At 47.2% G+C, this 15,572-nt stretch overlaps 2 protein-coding genes across 3 annotated transcripts in view; one reads left to right on the plus strand and one right to left on the minus strand.

The window, feature by feature from the left end:
* Positions 1–136: 136 nt before the first annotated feature.
* Positions 137–6,383, minus strand: LOC117023588 (creatine kinase U-type, mitochondrial). Of its 2 annotated transcripts, none has more exons than XM_033108554.1 (10): positions 5,976–6,383; positions 4,955–5,266; positions 4,104–4,302; positions 3,805–3,900; positions 3,229–3,450; positions 3,003–3,088; positions 2,759–2,882; positions 918–1,052; positions 590–715; positions 137–380 (listed from the first exon to the last, which is right to left on the minus strand). In XM_033108554.1, the coding sequence occupies exons 2-10, from the start codon at positions 5,101–5,103 to the stop codon at positions 264–266; spliced, it is 1,254 nt and encodes a 417-aa protein (XP_032964445.1). In that variant the 5' UTR covers positions 5,104–5,266; positions 5,976–6,383; the 3' UTR covers positions 137–263. The 2 variants fall into 2 exon arrangements, with proteins under 2 accessions (XP_032964445.1, XP_032964444.1); XM_033108553.1 differs by having other exon boundaries at positions 4,955–5,239; positions 5,976–6,131.
* A 1,946-nt stretch (positions 6,384–8,329) lies between these two features.
* PPIP5K1 (diphosphoinositol pentakisphosphate kinase 1) overlaps positions 8,330–15,572 on the plus strand; it is a 39,723-nt gene continuing 32,480 nt past the window's right edge. Inside the window, 10 exon segments of the mRNA XM_033107891.1 lie at positions 8,330–8,475; positions 11,771–11,866; positions 12,146–12,320; positions 12,763–12,958; positions 13,389–13,479; positions 13,720–13,805; positions 14,131–14,285; positions 14,417–14,518; positions 14,970–15,131; positions 15,437–15,558. Of these exon segments, the coding sequence (XP_032963782.1) occupies positions 12,174–12,320; positions 12,763–12,958; positions 13,389–13,479; positions 13,720–13,805; positions 14,131–14,285; positions 14,417–14,518; positions 14,970–15,131; positions 15,437–15,558 (1,061 nt within the window). The 5' untranslated portion in view covers positions 8,330–8,475; positions 11,771–11,866; positions 12,146–12,173.

A 15,572-nucleotide genomic window follows, 5' to 3' on the forward strand; every position in this document is an offset into this window, starting at 1 on the left:
TACCCACCTGAGAATAGTGTTCCTGGCATGCCATATCTGGAGTCTCTTTCCATCATAACTTACCCCACTGCCTTTTTTCCTTTTGTGGAGGTTACTCCCTCCTCACCCCCACCATCAGAAATAACACAGACAGCTGGAGCATAGCAAGGTTTCTTTACTGGGACGGAGGGTGTCAGTGGGCTGCATCCAGGGCAAGGAGAATGGGCCACCATTAGAATGGCAGAAGTCCTGGGGATCTTAAGCCATCTGCTGAGGATGGGGACTTAATGCTTGCTGTGGATGAGAGGAGGAGGGATGCGGATATCCTGGCCTCTCTCCAGACGCCGTTCGCAGTCAATCAAATAGTTTACTCCATCGATGACTAGTTGCACCAGCTCCACCTGAGGGACACTAATCCTTGATCTCTGCTTCCCACAACCGGAGTTTCTTTCTTTAGCACTAATTTGCCTGCTCTGAGAACTCATTTCCAATTGCCTTCCCACTCAACCTGAATTTTATTTCAGATTCTATTACATTCCCGAGACTCACTGTCATTTCTCAACCCCCACAGACCTATACCTCTCTTTACCCTAATCCCTGAAGATCTCACCTCTGACTTGCCCAGTCGGTCCAAATTAGAGATGTCAAAGATGCTGCCTGTGGCAGCTGTGTCCACTCCGCCAGTACCACGCTTTTGGAGTCTTAGGTTCTCTAGGATCTTTGGGAAGCGGCTATCCTAGAGGGGACAGAAAATGGGAGCAGGGTCAGTAGGAGCAGAGGCTGGTCCTACCTGAGAGAGCCCTGAACCTGCTCAGAGCTCTTTCCCTGACCCTTTAGCCACAGTGTGTCTGGCTCTTTTCCAAAATGCCCACTCCTTCCCATCCACACACAGCCACCTTCCTCACTCACACCCCTCTCTAACCCCACAGTTCCTTTACTTTGCTTAGCAGGGGCAGTTTGATGTGTACTCCTGCTCGAAGTCCAGTGCCCAGGTTAGACGGACAGGTTAAGATGTATCCCAAACGCTCATTCCACATGAACTCCCAGCCACGTTCCTGGATCAGCCGCTCCACCTAAGTCCACAAAGGCTCTGTTAGTGAAAAGTCAGGAATATGTGGACCCTCCCTTAGCTAGACCCATAGAAATTCTAGAAATATGTCTAGAACCAGAAACTTGGGATGTGAAGGAATGACATGGCTCAGTTCTTTTTCTTTTTTCCTTTTTTTTTTTAAGCAGGTGGTTTGTTTTGGGTGCAAACCATTTATTATCTTGCATACAAGGTAATTTTGATGTTGCAAGCCCATAATGATAAGATTGCAGAAAAATATTCTGTATGAAAGAAGAGAAACTTGAGGGAATAATGCACTAGGATGATCAAGGGGAAGAACAGTGGTGTTAAACTGAACTGAGAAAGGATTGATTATTCAGTGAGCGCTGTATGCATTGATTATATTTGCGTTGCTAATGAGCCTAGAGCCTGGAAGGGTCCTTTCAGGCAGAAAAAGAGAATGTACACTTTGCAACAGGAAGAAGCAAGAGAGCCTTTTGTTAACTATGGAAGGAGCACATGTGTGAAAGCAGAGAGAAAAGTGAAAACAATACAGAAGGGCCAGACTTATAGGTGTGTGTGTGTGTGTGTGTGTGTGTGTGTGTGTGTGTGTAGAGGGTGGTGTGGGAAGGATGTTTTTGTTTCACTAAGTATCCTAATCATGAAGATGACTAATAGAGTTGAAGAGACAGGGGATCTGCCAGAGTGATAGACGTGAAGACCACTACCTAACATGAGTGAAGTGCAGAAAGAACCATGGCACAGGGGGACATCTTATATGCGGAACATGGGGAAACCCTTCCATCTAGAATAATAACAGCAGCTAACACTTACTTACTGAGCACTGACTATGGGCCAGGCATTTTACATGTATTATCTCATTTAATCCTCACTACACCCTAAAATGTGGGAAGTCTTATTATTAATTTCATAGATGAGGAAACTGAGGCATATAATTTAAAAATTTCTCCCCTACCAACTTACAGTCAGAATACGTTATCTATTACTTGCCCCAAACAGTAGAAATTTCCAAGCTAGAATCTAAAAGAAAGAGGAGCTCCCTCTCTTTACAAGTCCAAAATAGAACTGTGTATATAGAAAAACATATAATAAGAATTGGGTTTATGGGGATTCCTAACCTAGAATTGAATATGGAGACCCAATCCACACAGGATTGAGGATTCCGTTCAACCCCTCATTTAGAGCTTCTTAAGCCATTTCATCCTCCACCTTACCCTATCTCCCTCCCGCTGTCAGCTTAAAACCTAGACATAATATTTTAGCAAGAATGGCAGAACCCAAAGTCTACCTTGGCTCAGAACTGAGTGGTTACATTAGAACCGTGAACATGCCAACCTTGTGCTCCATACATCAATCCAGGCTAAAACCTTTTCCTTATCTGCACACCCTGCCATCCCACACCACGCACCCCAGGCATTGACTCACCATCTCAGTTATTCCTTCTTCACATTATTTGGCAACTGCTTTATTTACTTCCTTAGATTCCTGCCATTCTTTCTCTCTTCCGATTCTTAGAGTGACCATATATCCTGGTTTCCCCTGGACAGTCCTAATTTATAACTATTGTCTTGGAGTGATCGATGGTGATCTCTTTCACTATCAAAAATATCCTGGGTTGGTTGATAAATTACATGGTTAATCTACCTGTTCTAGCCTTTGCTTTTTTCCTTATGTCCTCCCCCTTAGTTCCCTTATCCACTCTTGTCCAACCTCTTTGAGGCCTCGGCAGAATCTTTCAAACACTTTCTTCATGTTGCCACCCTTCTCCATGGAGATGACCCGTGTATGATCCTCCTCGTTCACCCAGATCAAGAAGCTCTTCTCATTGTTGTGCCTGAGGGCAGGCGAGAGGGAAGGACAGGGATCAAGAGGCAGGGCAAGCATTGGGGGGAGACAGAGAAAAGAAGGCACTTCTGGGGACATGGGCCCAAAAGAGGTAAGGTAAGCCTCATACCAGATCCCACGAGCGTCTGGCCAGTCTCGAGCCATTCCTGCCGCAGTCAGCAATGGGGACACAGGCTTATCAAATAGGAAGTGGTCCTGGAGAGAATAAAGGGACCTGGATTAAAAATTCTCACAGCAGCCCCTGGGTCTCTCAGAGCCCACCTGTCTCCTCAGACCCAGCCTCTCCTCTCTTTCGTTCTGCGCCCCCCACCCAGATCCTTCTCCAGGCCCCTCACATCAATAAGCTGCTGCTGCTCAGCCTCTGTCATCTCACTGAGCCGATAGTAACGACCAGCCAGGTCACCCTTCAGGCCACTCAGTGCATCCACCACAACACGTTCCACCTCTCGTCGCTCTGCCCGAGTGCAGGCTGGAGGTAGACTGAGTCCCCGGATACTTCGGCCAGTTCTGACTCTTGACGACAATACATACCTCTCATCAAAGTAGCCAGAACGGATCTGGGGAATAAGATAAATTAATATAAATCACAGAAACACAGAGGGTGGGAACAGAGGGCCATGGGGAAGGAGAGCCCTTAAGGACTAGAGGGGTCCTCATTGCATGCATTGGGCAATACTCCAGTTGAAGGGGGCATGATGATCCTTCCCCAAAACTGCCTCCCTTGCAATATGGTCATTTTCATCCACCCTCTCCTCTCCATATCTGCTGCTCCTTAAGACACAATTCTTTCTCCGCACCCAGACTAAAAGCTCAGCAATATACTGACTATGAGTCAGGAAATCATTAAGGATTGGAAAAACAGAATATTGTACATAAGGCCATGCAAATCAGAAGTGGAATATTTGACCCACCTTGCTGGCATCCAGGTCAGTGGTGTGCTTCATTGTCCGGGGGTCATATCCATTGTGTCTCTCTTGGATCACAGGGTCAAAAAGCTCAGCAAACACCTGAGGGAGATTTAGAGGGAGAGGGTGGTTAAGGAGAGGGAATCCCTTCCCTGGTTTTAAACATGGATTGATTTCACTGGGTCAGAAAACATGAGTATGGATGGTCCACTCTTGAGGGTAAGTGAAGAGTCTTTAGGGAGAAGGAGCTGGGATTACTGGGAAGATGAGTTGGGTCACCAGGGAAACTATGGGGGGCCCCCTACCTCGTAGGTCTCCTCATCTCCAGCTACCATGCCCACAGTCTTGATGAAGGGGTGGCCGGGGTTGTCCACGCCAGTCTGGATACACTGATCTAGCGTCCAACCAGTGGGTGTGGTCTTGTCGCAGAGCCGGGCATAGACTGCTGGCGTCAGATGACTGGCCATGCAGTTGTTGTGCTTTCGGAGGTCTGGGTATTCAGCGCTGGGGGCGGGGGGGGGGGGGTACCCAGTAACCATGGAGAGAGGGCACAGGGGGCCTAGACCCAGTGCAGTCAGCTGGGAGCTGTCCAGGTAGCTGTGTCTGGCTGTGCTCCTTGGGAGGAGGGGAGATTACAGGGAGGCTAAACCTTGGTAATCTCATTAGGGACTTTCAGGGTCCGTTCTTTCCCAACAGTTCTAGCTTCCTCTGGCTGGCCAGCTCAATTCCCCCGATCTGCCCAATTCTTTCCTGCCATGAGCACAACATTAAGAATGGGGGAGGGGAAAGACTAAGGAGCGGAATTCAGGAAATGTGGGAGAACAGCAGGAAAGGAGATGGAGATCAAAAAGGATAGTTCCTGGTCTCTCAGTTAGGGATTGTGACAGAGTGGGTGCAGCGAGAACTCACAGGGACAGAGCTGGTCTTGAGGGCAGGGACTGCAGGTTACAGGTCTCCAGGAATGCTTTGCCTTATGATTTTAGCTTCCACCCCCACCTCACTGTACAATGCCCCACTCCAGACTTTAGAGCGCCCCACTCTAGAGCCTTCGTGTTTACAGCCCTTCTCTGTGGCCCGGGTCCTCATCTCCATCCCCATCTTCGTTCCCATCACGACTCCCCCCCGCCCAGGGGAGGGGGGGCTCAGACACTGATACCTCGGGGGATACAGCCTCCGTCGTTCACTGGCGGCTCGTACAGGTTCCGGGCGGAGCAGAAACCCAGCAGCTAGAGACCCAGCTCCAGCCAAAGCCAGGAGCCTGAGCCCCGGGCGGGCGGACAGTAGACGAGAGAAAGGACCGGCCATGGCTTGAGGACACTGCTACAGAATCCCGGAGCAGGCGCTGGCTCAGGGCAGGAACCAGGAGGGAGGATGCAACCAGGCGGACTGAGGGCCGGAACTGGGTGCGAGGCTGGAGCCGAAATGGGGGCCGGAGTGGAGGCTGGAATGGGAGCGGGTACCAACCAGACTGCAGGAAAGGCGCAATGAGCTAGCTGGCAGGCGGGCGGAGGACAGGGAGGCCCAGCCGCAGTCTCCAGGGGTGGGGCTCACTTAGACCCCGCCTTCCTGCCTGCCACTGCGCTAGGTGTGCGGGGGCAGAGGTGGGCAGCATCCGCCAGGTAGATTTGGGGGCCCGCATCCCTGGGACGAGGCCGCCCAGATTTCAGCACCAAGTAAAGGACAGCACCCGAGGGGTCTGGCGAACCCTGAACACCCTTCCCCCAAGCCTCTCGGTTTAACTGGACACCCGATTCGTCACTCCATGGGGTGAGAAAGGGTGACATTGCCCAACCTCTTCTCTGTTTTCAGCCTGCCCCAGCAACCTCTCCGTCTTCTCAGGGGAGAAGGCCGAGGGCAAACCGCGGGATAAACACAGATACCAGAGAAAGACACAGAAAAAGCAGAGTTAGAGGCAGACACTGGGAAGGACACCGGCTAGCTCAAGGTCACCTTTTCCTTTGAACCAGGAAAAGGACCAAGGCGCCTCCCTTCACACCTGTGCTCGCTTTACTAAGTTGAGAGGAATTAGGGAAACATGAACTCTTACCCCACCTATGATGTGTTCCCCCACCCCGACCCTGCCCCATAAGCCTGATGCCCTGCTATATTCTGCCTACACCTCTCAGAATCCCGCACTTTTTTTTCTCCTCCACCCTCCTTCTCATCCCTTACTTCACCTTTTCTTTTACTTCTCGCAGTCTTTTCCAGGCTCAGACCAGTTTGCTGCTCACAGGACTCCCTCTGAGTAGTCTCTGCAAGCTTGCCTATCTGTTGGTTGCACTGGGCGTGGAGCTGGGGTTGGGCAAGGAATTGTTAGTTTCCTCTTCCTCCTTTCCCTTTTCTTCCTTCTCTGTAGCTCCCAGTTCCCAGGCTGGAGTGGAGTGTAAGGTGAGGTGAAGGGTGTGGTGAGATGATTGGGCGTTGGAATGGAACAGGTAGGCACAGGTCTCCATACAGCACATGTGTTCCCCCTCCTGGCTCCCTAATGCTGTTTAATCCAGAGTGCAAAGGGAAGTGGTGTCCAAGGGCATACAGTCTCCAGGGAATTTCCACCTTCCTTCTGGTCCCCTCTCGTCCTCTTGCTCCTCAGATTTAAGAGGGCTTTGTTCCCACAGCTCCCAGTGCGACTTCAGTGTGACTTGACTTTTGTCCTGGCAGAAAGGCAAATGAATGTTGGGGCCAAAATACAGAGGTGGGACTTCAGTATGGAGGATCAGTTAAGGTGGGGTGGGCATGGTGGCATTAGTCCCCTCCCTCAATTATCTTGGTGTACCCATAAAACAGTAAGATAATTGGAAACTTACAAGAGAGTATTTGAGAAAGAGAAATTCCCTTCACATTGTCGTCTGGCCCCAGTAATGAGACCCCATCTCATCCCTATACTCATTCCCTTCGTTCCTTTCAGGCTTCCCTTGCTCCTTTTCCTGCCTTCCTCATTTATGGGTATCCTCAGAAGCCATCCACCTCTCTTCTGGGTCCATCATTTAATTCCTTCTTCTCCTGGTAAGAGAGCAATTATCAGAGGATAGAGTTCTGCAGTTGGAGTGTGGTTACTCTTGGAGAGATGGAAAATGTTACCTGTGCTATGGGGGCTCATTATCCAGATTAAGAAGTAGCTATGAGTAAGCAAATATAATTACTTAGAATGGTGTATATTTACCCTGATAAAGGAGGGAGATAATCTTCCCGAGCAGTAAGGTTATTTGAGAGGGTGGTTACTAAGATTAAAGAGGTTGAAAGCAGGAAGAGAGAATTACAGAAGGGAAAATAAGACTTGCTTAGAGGAAGAGAGAAATCACTCAAGTTTGGAAAGTAGCTGCCCAAATTTGAATAGTAGCTCCATTGAGAAAAGTTATGCATTTGCATACTTATTCCCTGTGAGCCTCTGACAGGCACATCATGTATTAATACTCATTTAAAACATTCTACAGAATGTTAAGTAATATATGTGGTATTTGATTTATTTAATAATTATTGTTATCAATAATATTTAATATTTATAAAGTACTTTACAATTACAAGGAACTCTTGTATGTATTATTTCATTGAATAGAATTAGATTGTTCCAATGGATGACTAGAGACTGAGTCTACAGTTTCAAGGGGATGAGAAGACAAGTTAATCACCTAGAAGATACTTTAATAACTTGTTTGAAGGGTTGGAGTGGTGGAAGGGAGCCTGAGCATGAACTAGGGAGGTATCTACTTCCCTTAGGGCCGGTCCTTGGAATCATCTTTATCGCATTTGGGAGGCCTTGGGTCAGTACAATGAGGTACCTTATCGAAAAAGTGGTACGATCCCTAAGGGTGCAGAGAAGAAACAGGGAACTTGGAATTGTTTCGATCAGGGAAATCCAAGTGAGGCTGCAAAGATAATAATAATACAAACATATACAAAATGCTTTCACGTATCAGTACCCTATGAGGTGTTTTTTTTTATATATTTGATCCCCTTCACCTTCTTCTACCATCTCCCCACCCCCTTAAGGATTTTTTAATCCCACTCTTACAGATGAGAAAACGGAGGCTGAAGGAAGTTCAGTGACTTGTCCAAGACTTCAACGCTACTAAAGGAGTCAAACAAGTCTAGAGGTAGAGAGCGAGCAGGGTGTGGAGACAGGAATCAACTCAGTCTTTCGTGTCCATCCATTTTCTTGACTCCTCCATAAATAACTCTCTGTTCCTTCTCTTAACTTTCTGATATGTTTCTCTCTGTCTCTGTTTTTGTCTCCAGTCTCCCTTTCACTCTTCCACATTTGTTAACATTTTCAACTTACATTTATTGGATCTCTACGTATATCATACCCCGTTTTGTTTTACAAAACAAACAGAATGCCTGGTTTTGTCCTCAAGAAGGTGCAATGGCACAAACTCTGTCTCTTCCTCTGCATCTCTCTTCTCCCCCCTTCTTCGTTTCATTGGAGAGTATCTAGACCAAGCATCTGGATTGTTAGCGACGCAGTAGGAAATCGGAGGAAGGGGAGCATCAGGTTGCACTTTCTCCCCAGAGCCACTAGGGGCCACCCTCCTCCGCGCAGAAGCGCCGGCCAACGCAACCTGACTGTTGCCGGTGCGCGCCCTCCGCTGATTGGTGGTACCGCAGAGAAGTCGCTCTTTGATTGGGCTGCTGTCAGGTGTCGCTGAGGGCAGGTTCGGCTGCGCGAGCGCAGGGAGGCGGGTGAGTGAGGGCCGGGGGCGGTGGGGGAGTGGCTGGGGGCTGGGGGCGGTATCTGAGGGGGTGGGCTGGGTAGAGTGGGCTCCGTTGGCGATGAAGGCTTTGGTTAGTACCCGCTGGGGGCAGCTGCGAAAAGAAACTCAGCGAAGAGGCCTCAATGTCAGCGTAGGGAGAGTGAGCAGGGAAGGCGGGGGCGGGCAAAGGCTAAGTGGAGTCAGGATAGGAGGGCGGTTTTCGTGCCTCCGAGCTGTGCGAAGAGAAGACGGAGGATGGGGTCGGCGAGAGAGGAGACGGGCTTGGGAGGGTCTGCGTAAGCAGAGGAGTCGGCGTGGGAGAAGGTCAGGGTGGGGAGGTCTGTGTGAGGAGAGGTGAAAGTGGAGCCAAACTGGAGGCTCAGCTTGAGGAAGGGGTTGTTGCAGAAAGAAGAGAAGGTGAGTCTGGAGAGAGGGGTAGTGTGAGGAAAGAATGGATCTCAGGCAGTCTTTGTGGGGATCACTGAGGGTCCCACATAAATATGTTACCAAGTGTGGTGACTCATCTGAGGGATCGAAGGGCTGTTTAATGCTGGGGAACCAGTGAGTGTGAGGTTAGTTGGATTATTAATTGGATTAGTTGATCAGCGATCGGGGAAGGGGGCAGCAGTCAGTGTTGGAAGTGGTCAGGGGAGTCACTGAAGAATCATTTTAGCAAGTTGGGGAAAGAAGGCAGTATGAGTTGATACTAAGAACGGCATCAGCACAGTCCGTGGGCGTCGGAATAAGGATATGTATGAAGGATTAAAAAGTGCATCAAGAAGGAACTAAGGGGTCCACTGTAGAAGGTGGGAAGGAGATAGGTAGTGCTAATGGCTTGAGGAGTTTTACTGTGTTGGAATTATTCCTGCCTGGACTCAGGTTTCCCTTTAACCCCTGATGGAGCCCTCCATCAAATGCACGGCGACAAAGGAAATTAGAGGACTAGTGCAAGCAGCCCTAACTTCTAAGAGATAATGAAGTTACACTATTTACCCTCCCTTCTACCCCTTCTCCAGATATTATTTAACATAGATATTCCTGAGAAGATTGCCCACCTGCCCCTCCTTATACCTACTTATCTCCTTCCTTCCTCCCTCCCTCCCTTCCTTTTTTTTTTACTTCCGGTAGGATTCAGGCCAGAGTAAAACTGCCCTTTAGCCTTGTGTAGAGTCTGACATTTCCTTTTCTTTTGCAACAAAGTATTGGGTGAGAGGGAATAGGGAGCTGAGGACTGAAAATGGGAATGGCTCTTGGAACACCACATTAAACCCCAGCTTCTCCTAGAGGTACATCTAAATAAATCCTGGCTTATTTCATCGCTATTTCTGTCAGGCTTCTATTTTTGCTTTGTTAACTATGAATTTAGACCTTTCATCTCCCTGGTGAACAGACTGCCCTTCCCCATTCCCATCCTCTGTTACACAGTTGTAATAGAATTACAAGAACAAGACTGTACATTCAGTAGAAAACCAGGAAAGACTTAATGGAAGAAAGGGTGTAAGGTGAGGAATTTTAGACATGAAAGAAAGCTCCTGCTTCAGAGAAAGGAAAAGAGTACGACAAAATTCTGCATGCTTAAACTATACAGGGACCTGGGGAATGCCACAGATCATAGAAATTGGGGCATCACGAAAAAGGAGTTCAAAGAAGTAGACAATCAAGAGGGGTGTGTGTATGTATAAGGCCTCCAGTGCACAACTGGAAATGTCTAAGGAGAATGTGGTTTCCCCAGGGAGGTTGAGCAGGGGAGACAAGCAGATGGTGGAGACTAGAAAGGTCAAGGTCTGTATAAAGGTTAACTAACTTTCTAATCAAAGCTGCAAATCCCACTTGTAATGGAAAGGTTTAAAATAAAAATACAGAAAGTAATTATTGAAGACCATTTGAAAACTGTAAGACTAAATCCATCTACTTAAGGAGTTTGTGGCTTTCTTTGGTCAGTGTTTCTGAGAACTTGTGGAGAATGTGGAAAATTACTTATGTGTGACTCCATTTTATTTTGAGGAAAAAATAACAGATACCTGTATCCCCACAATATAGTATTAACTATTGTTAACCTTCTGTATATTTGCTTCAGATTTTTTAAAAATTGAAATAAACATCATAGGTAAAGTTGTGAAGTTCCAGTCGAATCCTTCTCAACTCCATTCTCCCCTCTCCTCAGAGCTAATCACCATCTTGAATTGGATGTCTTTCTTTCCAGTCTATATTTTTATACTCCTGCTAATTATGTATACAGTCATAAACATATGTAATATTTTTTATTTATACAAACAACTGTACAATATGTATTCCTATAGTTTGCATTTGGAAGCTGCCCGTGTTGTTTGATTCATTTTTTAAAATTGCTGTTAGGCTGTCATTTGTATACACTACATGGTATTTATCCATTCTCCTACTTGTGACATCTGAATTGTTTTCCCTTTTCCCCATTACCTCAGTGAGGTTATGAGCATCCTTGCACATGTCATCTTATGTGGAAGAGTTTCTCGACAACAGGATTTCTTAATCTCAGCACTAGCACCATTTTGGACTGGATAATTCTTTGTGGTGGAGGAGTATCCTATGCATTTTAGAATGATTAGCAGCATTGCTGGGATTTACTCACCAGATGCCAATAGCAACCTCTCCAGATATGATAACCAAAAATGTCTTCTACCAAATGTCCCCTGCACAGCATATTCACAATTGGTTAGGCATCATTTCTCTGGGTGTATGTATACAGAAGTGGAACTGCCAGGTTGTTCTGACTCAAGAACATCTTAAGATATTCTCTAGATTATGGGTCTAGGCAGGATTTTTTTTTTTTTTCCACTGTAGCTTCTGGTGTGAGGGACTTTGACCTGGACCAGCCCTGGGTCTGTAGTCCCAGGACACAGTAGAGAGAAAATTGAAATTTCAGTTTGAGAATGGGTTGGGGGCTGTTGTGTGGATGCCTGTATCCTCAACCTCACAACCAGCACCCGACCTATTTCCTTGAACGGCTTTTCTGGACTTGGGCATCTGTCTTTTAAGGTGGAGCAGGTGAAGGAGAGATGGGGGCATAGGGAATTTTAATGTTCTGATAATGCTTAGAACCTAGGATGCCCTTAATAAATGTTTTTTGAGTTAATCCGTGGTAGGAATGAAGATGGGGTTAAGGGCCAAAGCAGCTGAGCTCTCTCCGTCCTTTGCCCCTGAATTAAATCACTGAGTTCAGTACTACTGTGGGGAGGTGGAGAAGGGCTAGGAACATTTTGGAGTGAATCCAAAGTTTGAAATGGCTCTTGAACCTTTTCTCGTAGGAATTGACATTAGCCTTCCATGAGGAACCACCTTTGCCATTTGCTACTGGAGTTAATGGTGTTTCCTGCTGGCAGACTCAGGGACATGCCAGCACTGTAAGGGCTAATCTACCCACCCGCTTACCAGTCTCACGCTTGAGGGTGGGATGAGCTGGGAGGTAAAGGGATAATTTGCTTTTCTCTTATGGATCGTCCGTCATTTCGAGTCATAGCCCACGTGCCTGCTTCCCTGTTGATGCTTGTCACCATAGCTTTGTTTCCTGTTTCCCCTAGTTCCCTTGTAGTTCCTGCCTATTTTCTCATTCCCCATTCCCCATCCCCCACCCACTGCCCCTGGGCTTGGATTTTGAGCGAATGGGATCTCCTCCACTGCAGAGCGGGATGAGTGGGTGCTCCGGCGGGGATGTGGTCATTGCCGGCCAGTGAGGGCGAGAGTGCCACAGCCCACTTCTTCCTTGGAGCTGGAGATGAGGGGCTGGGCACCCGTGGCATAGGCATGAGGACAGAAGAGAGTGACAGCGAGCTCCTTGAGGACGAAGAGGACGAAGTGGTAAGACTGGAGAAAATGATGTAACGTGGTGTTGGGACCCCTGTAATAGAGAGTTGAGATTCCTTTGGATGGATACACCTCTCTGTTCTTGCCAAATGAATAGAGGCCCTGTCATAAACAGGGCCTATCCTGATTAAGGGGAGGGTCCGTGGAAATTTGTTGGATTGCCTCTCTTTGAGGCTCCTATCGTATTGTCTCATGGTTGTTGGTTCTCTGGCTTTTGTGCCTGAGCACACATTTCCTACTGTAGAAAGGTTCTTATTCTGTGGGCAGCAGGAATCCCTACAGGCTCTCCAATCTAGACCTAGGTGAGGAGTCAACCTTTACCCCAGAGGTCTGAAGTCCTGGCAAGAAAATGTGCCCTAAGAAGATGAGAGAGTTCCCTGACAGGGATGGGCTGGCTGGGAAGTTCCTCAGTTCCTGACAGCATTTCCTCTCTTAGCCTCCTGAACCTCAGATCATTGTTGGCATCTGTGCCATGACCAAGAAATCCAAGTCCAAGCCAATGACCCAAATCCTAGAGCGACTCTGCAGATTTGACTACCTGACTGTTATTATTCTGGGAGAAGATGTGATCCTCAACGAACCTGTGGAAAACTGGCCATCCTGCCACTGCCTCATTTCTTTCCACTCCAAAGGTTAGGGTCTATAAAGGAAAATGGGAAGGAATGGTGTTGGGAATGCTGGACTGGGAAGTGAGGTTCTTACTGTCAGATAGTAAAGAGGGCTTCAGCTCTTCCTGACACACCAGAGAGCAGTACAAAGGGGTCTGCTTTCCCTACATCCTGGGGGGGGGGGGGAGTTGCTATGGGTAGTGTAAAGCCCATATTTGAATCTCAGGATAGTTCTAAGGGTCTCTAGAGAGACCCTAAAAATAATTTCTTTTTTACTTTTTCCTGTTAGACATTCTAGACTTGGGAAGTTGGGCAGAAAGAAAAGGGAAGGGATAGATGAGTAGAGGAGCTCCGTGACAATTAATAGCTTTAATACGTCTCTATTTCTCTTGATGTTTTCTCACTCTGTCTCTTTCACTTTCTTTGGTCTCTTTATTTCCTTTCTCCATCCCAGGCTTTCCTCTGGACAAAGCTGTTGCTTACTCCAAGCTTCGAAACCCCTTTCTTATCAATGACCTGGCTATGCAGTATTACATCCAGGATAGGTATAGCTTTCTGTTGAATGGTGGGATGGGTGGCCCAGAGAGTATGCCTGTTCAGAGAACCCACTCTGGGAGGGATAGTCAAACAAACATTTTAATTTTATATTTAAATTAATATTTGTCCTATTCCCTCCTGAGTTCTGTACCCTGGTGTCTCCAGTTCCTGAGCAAATGAATTCCCTAGCCTCTCCCCATAGTCACCATCCCCCACCTTTCCCAGCTAATTTATTCTGGGGGTGACAGGAGGGAGGTGTACCGGATCCTGCAGGAGGAAGGTATTGATCTGCCTCGATATGCTGTGCTCAATCGTGATCCTGCCCGGCCTGAGGGTGAGTACCTGGCCTTGTCCAGTCCTGTCCTGCCTTGGTTTCTATGACTTAGCCCAGTTCTCCATCCTTTAGACACCACCTATCTAAGTGAGGCTTTGGTTATTAGAGCCATGGCTATAGTAAGAGCCATGGATCTTTGGGCACAGCCTTGGACTTTTCTTATATAGATATTATTATATCTATATACCATATAGTTATTACATATTTATTACTAAGGTATGGTCATAGAAATTTGAGGGTGATGGAGATTAAAACGTGGAGAAATGGGAGTTGGAAGTATTCTACAAACCTAGGCCCTAGGAATGACTGCACACCTACCTTTCAGAGTGCAATCTGATAGAAGGTGAAGACCATGTAGAGGTAAACGGCGCTGTCTTTCCCAAGCCCTTTGTGGAGAAGCCAGTGAGTGCAGAGGACCACAATGTTTACATCTACTACCCCAGCTCAGCTGGGGGAGGAAGCCAGCGCCTCTTCCGTAAGGTATGGCTGACATTTGAGCATTTGGGGAGTCAGAGGTAGAAGGACAAGAATGAAGTTGTGGGAAGGGAAGCTGGAGGATTTGGGGACAAAGTAGAAGCAACATTTTTTTTTCTCTTCCTTTTCCTTTGAAGATTGGCAGCCGAAGCAGCGTTTACTCTCCTGAGAGCAGCGTCCGAAAGACAGGGTCATACATCTATGAAGAGTTTATGCCGACAGATGGCACAGATGTCAAGGTTATGGTGGCTACATGGATTCAAGAGATTATAAATGTCTGGCTGGGACGGGGTGCTTGAGGGCACGTAGAAGCATATGGAGGGGGTCATAGAAAATGAAGTGTGAATGTGAGTGCCTTTCCTATGCAGGTGAAGATAACAAGTGAGGTAGTAGATACTGTCACTGTCAGAGCAAGGGCAAGGGTGACATGGCAGATGGTTTAATGTTGGTAACTTATTATTAAGGACTAGATGATAGTGCTGGAATCCCAAGGAGAAACCTTCATAATGATACTTCACCAGGGCTCAATAAGAAAAATGTCAGTCTCTTTGTTCTTAATACTCAGGGCATTTTTTTGTTTTGTTTTGTTTTGTTTTTATTCCACAACTAGTCTGCAGACCTAGTGCTCATATTGTCTTCTCATATGCAGGGTGAGCTGTGGGCATACTCAGTGATGCTATGTACCTGCAGGTGTATACAGTGGGGCCAGATTATGCCCATGCTGAAGCCAGGAAATCTCCAGCTTTGGATGGGAAGGTTGAACGAGACAGTGAAGGGAAAGAAATTCGATATCCAGTCATGCTGACCGCCATGGAAAAGTTGGTAGCCAGGAAAGTCTGCGTAGCTTTTAAGGTAGAGGAAGGCCCATGGTGGGACGGGGGTGGGGATGGGGGGTAAATTGGGGCGTGCTGTGAATGAAGGAAAAAAACAGGAGCAGGGGTCGGGGGCTCTTTCTTTAACGTTTTATTTTTTTAAATTTAATTTCATTGTTTTATACTAGTTTCAGGTGTACAAAACAAAACGATTAGACATTTACACCCCTCACAAAGTGATACCCCTCCAAGTCTACTACCCCTCTGACATTGTATATAGTTGTTATAATACCATTGACTGTCTTCCCTATGTTCTTGTTCTCATCTTGCCTCTTTCCTCTGCAGCAAACAGTTTGTGGTTTTGACCTTCTTCGTGCCAATGGTCACTCCTTTGTGTGTGATGTCAATGGCTTCAGTTTTGTCAAGAATTCGATGAAATACTACGATGACTGTGCCAAGATTCTGGGGTAAGGGACACAGT

The sequence above is a fragment of the Rhinolophus ferrumequinum genome, chromosome 6 (genome assembly GCF_004115265.2).
Source record: "Rhinolophus ferrumequinum isolate MPI-CBG mRhiFer1 chromosome 6, mRhiFer1_v1.p, whole genome shotgun sequence".
NCBI classification, from domain to species: Eukaryota; Metazoa; Chordata; class Mammalia; order Chiroptera; family Rhinolophidae; genus Rhinolophus; species Rhinolophus ferrumequinum.

What these genes read in the sequence shown, in the direction of transcription:
- LOC117023588 (XM_033108554.1), bottom strand. Translation starts at nt 5,103, where the DNA reads ATGGCCGGTCCTTTCTCTCGTCTACTGTCCGCCCGCCCGGGGCTCAGG. An exon ending in GAGATGAGGAGACCTACGAG is followed by an intron (nt 3,901 to 4,103) that starts GTAGGGGGCCCC and finishes AATCTCCCTCAG; the next exon opens with GTGTTTGCTGAGCTTTTTGA. An exon ending in ACCGACTGGGCAAGTCAGAG is followed by an intron (nt 381 to 589) that starts GTGAGATCTTCA and finishes AGTGTCCCTCAG; the next exon opens with GTGGAGCTGGTGCAACTAGT.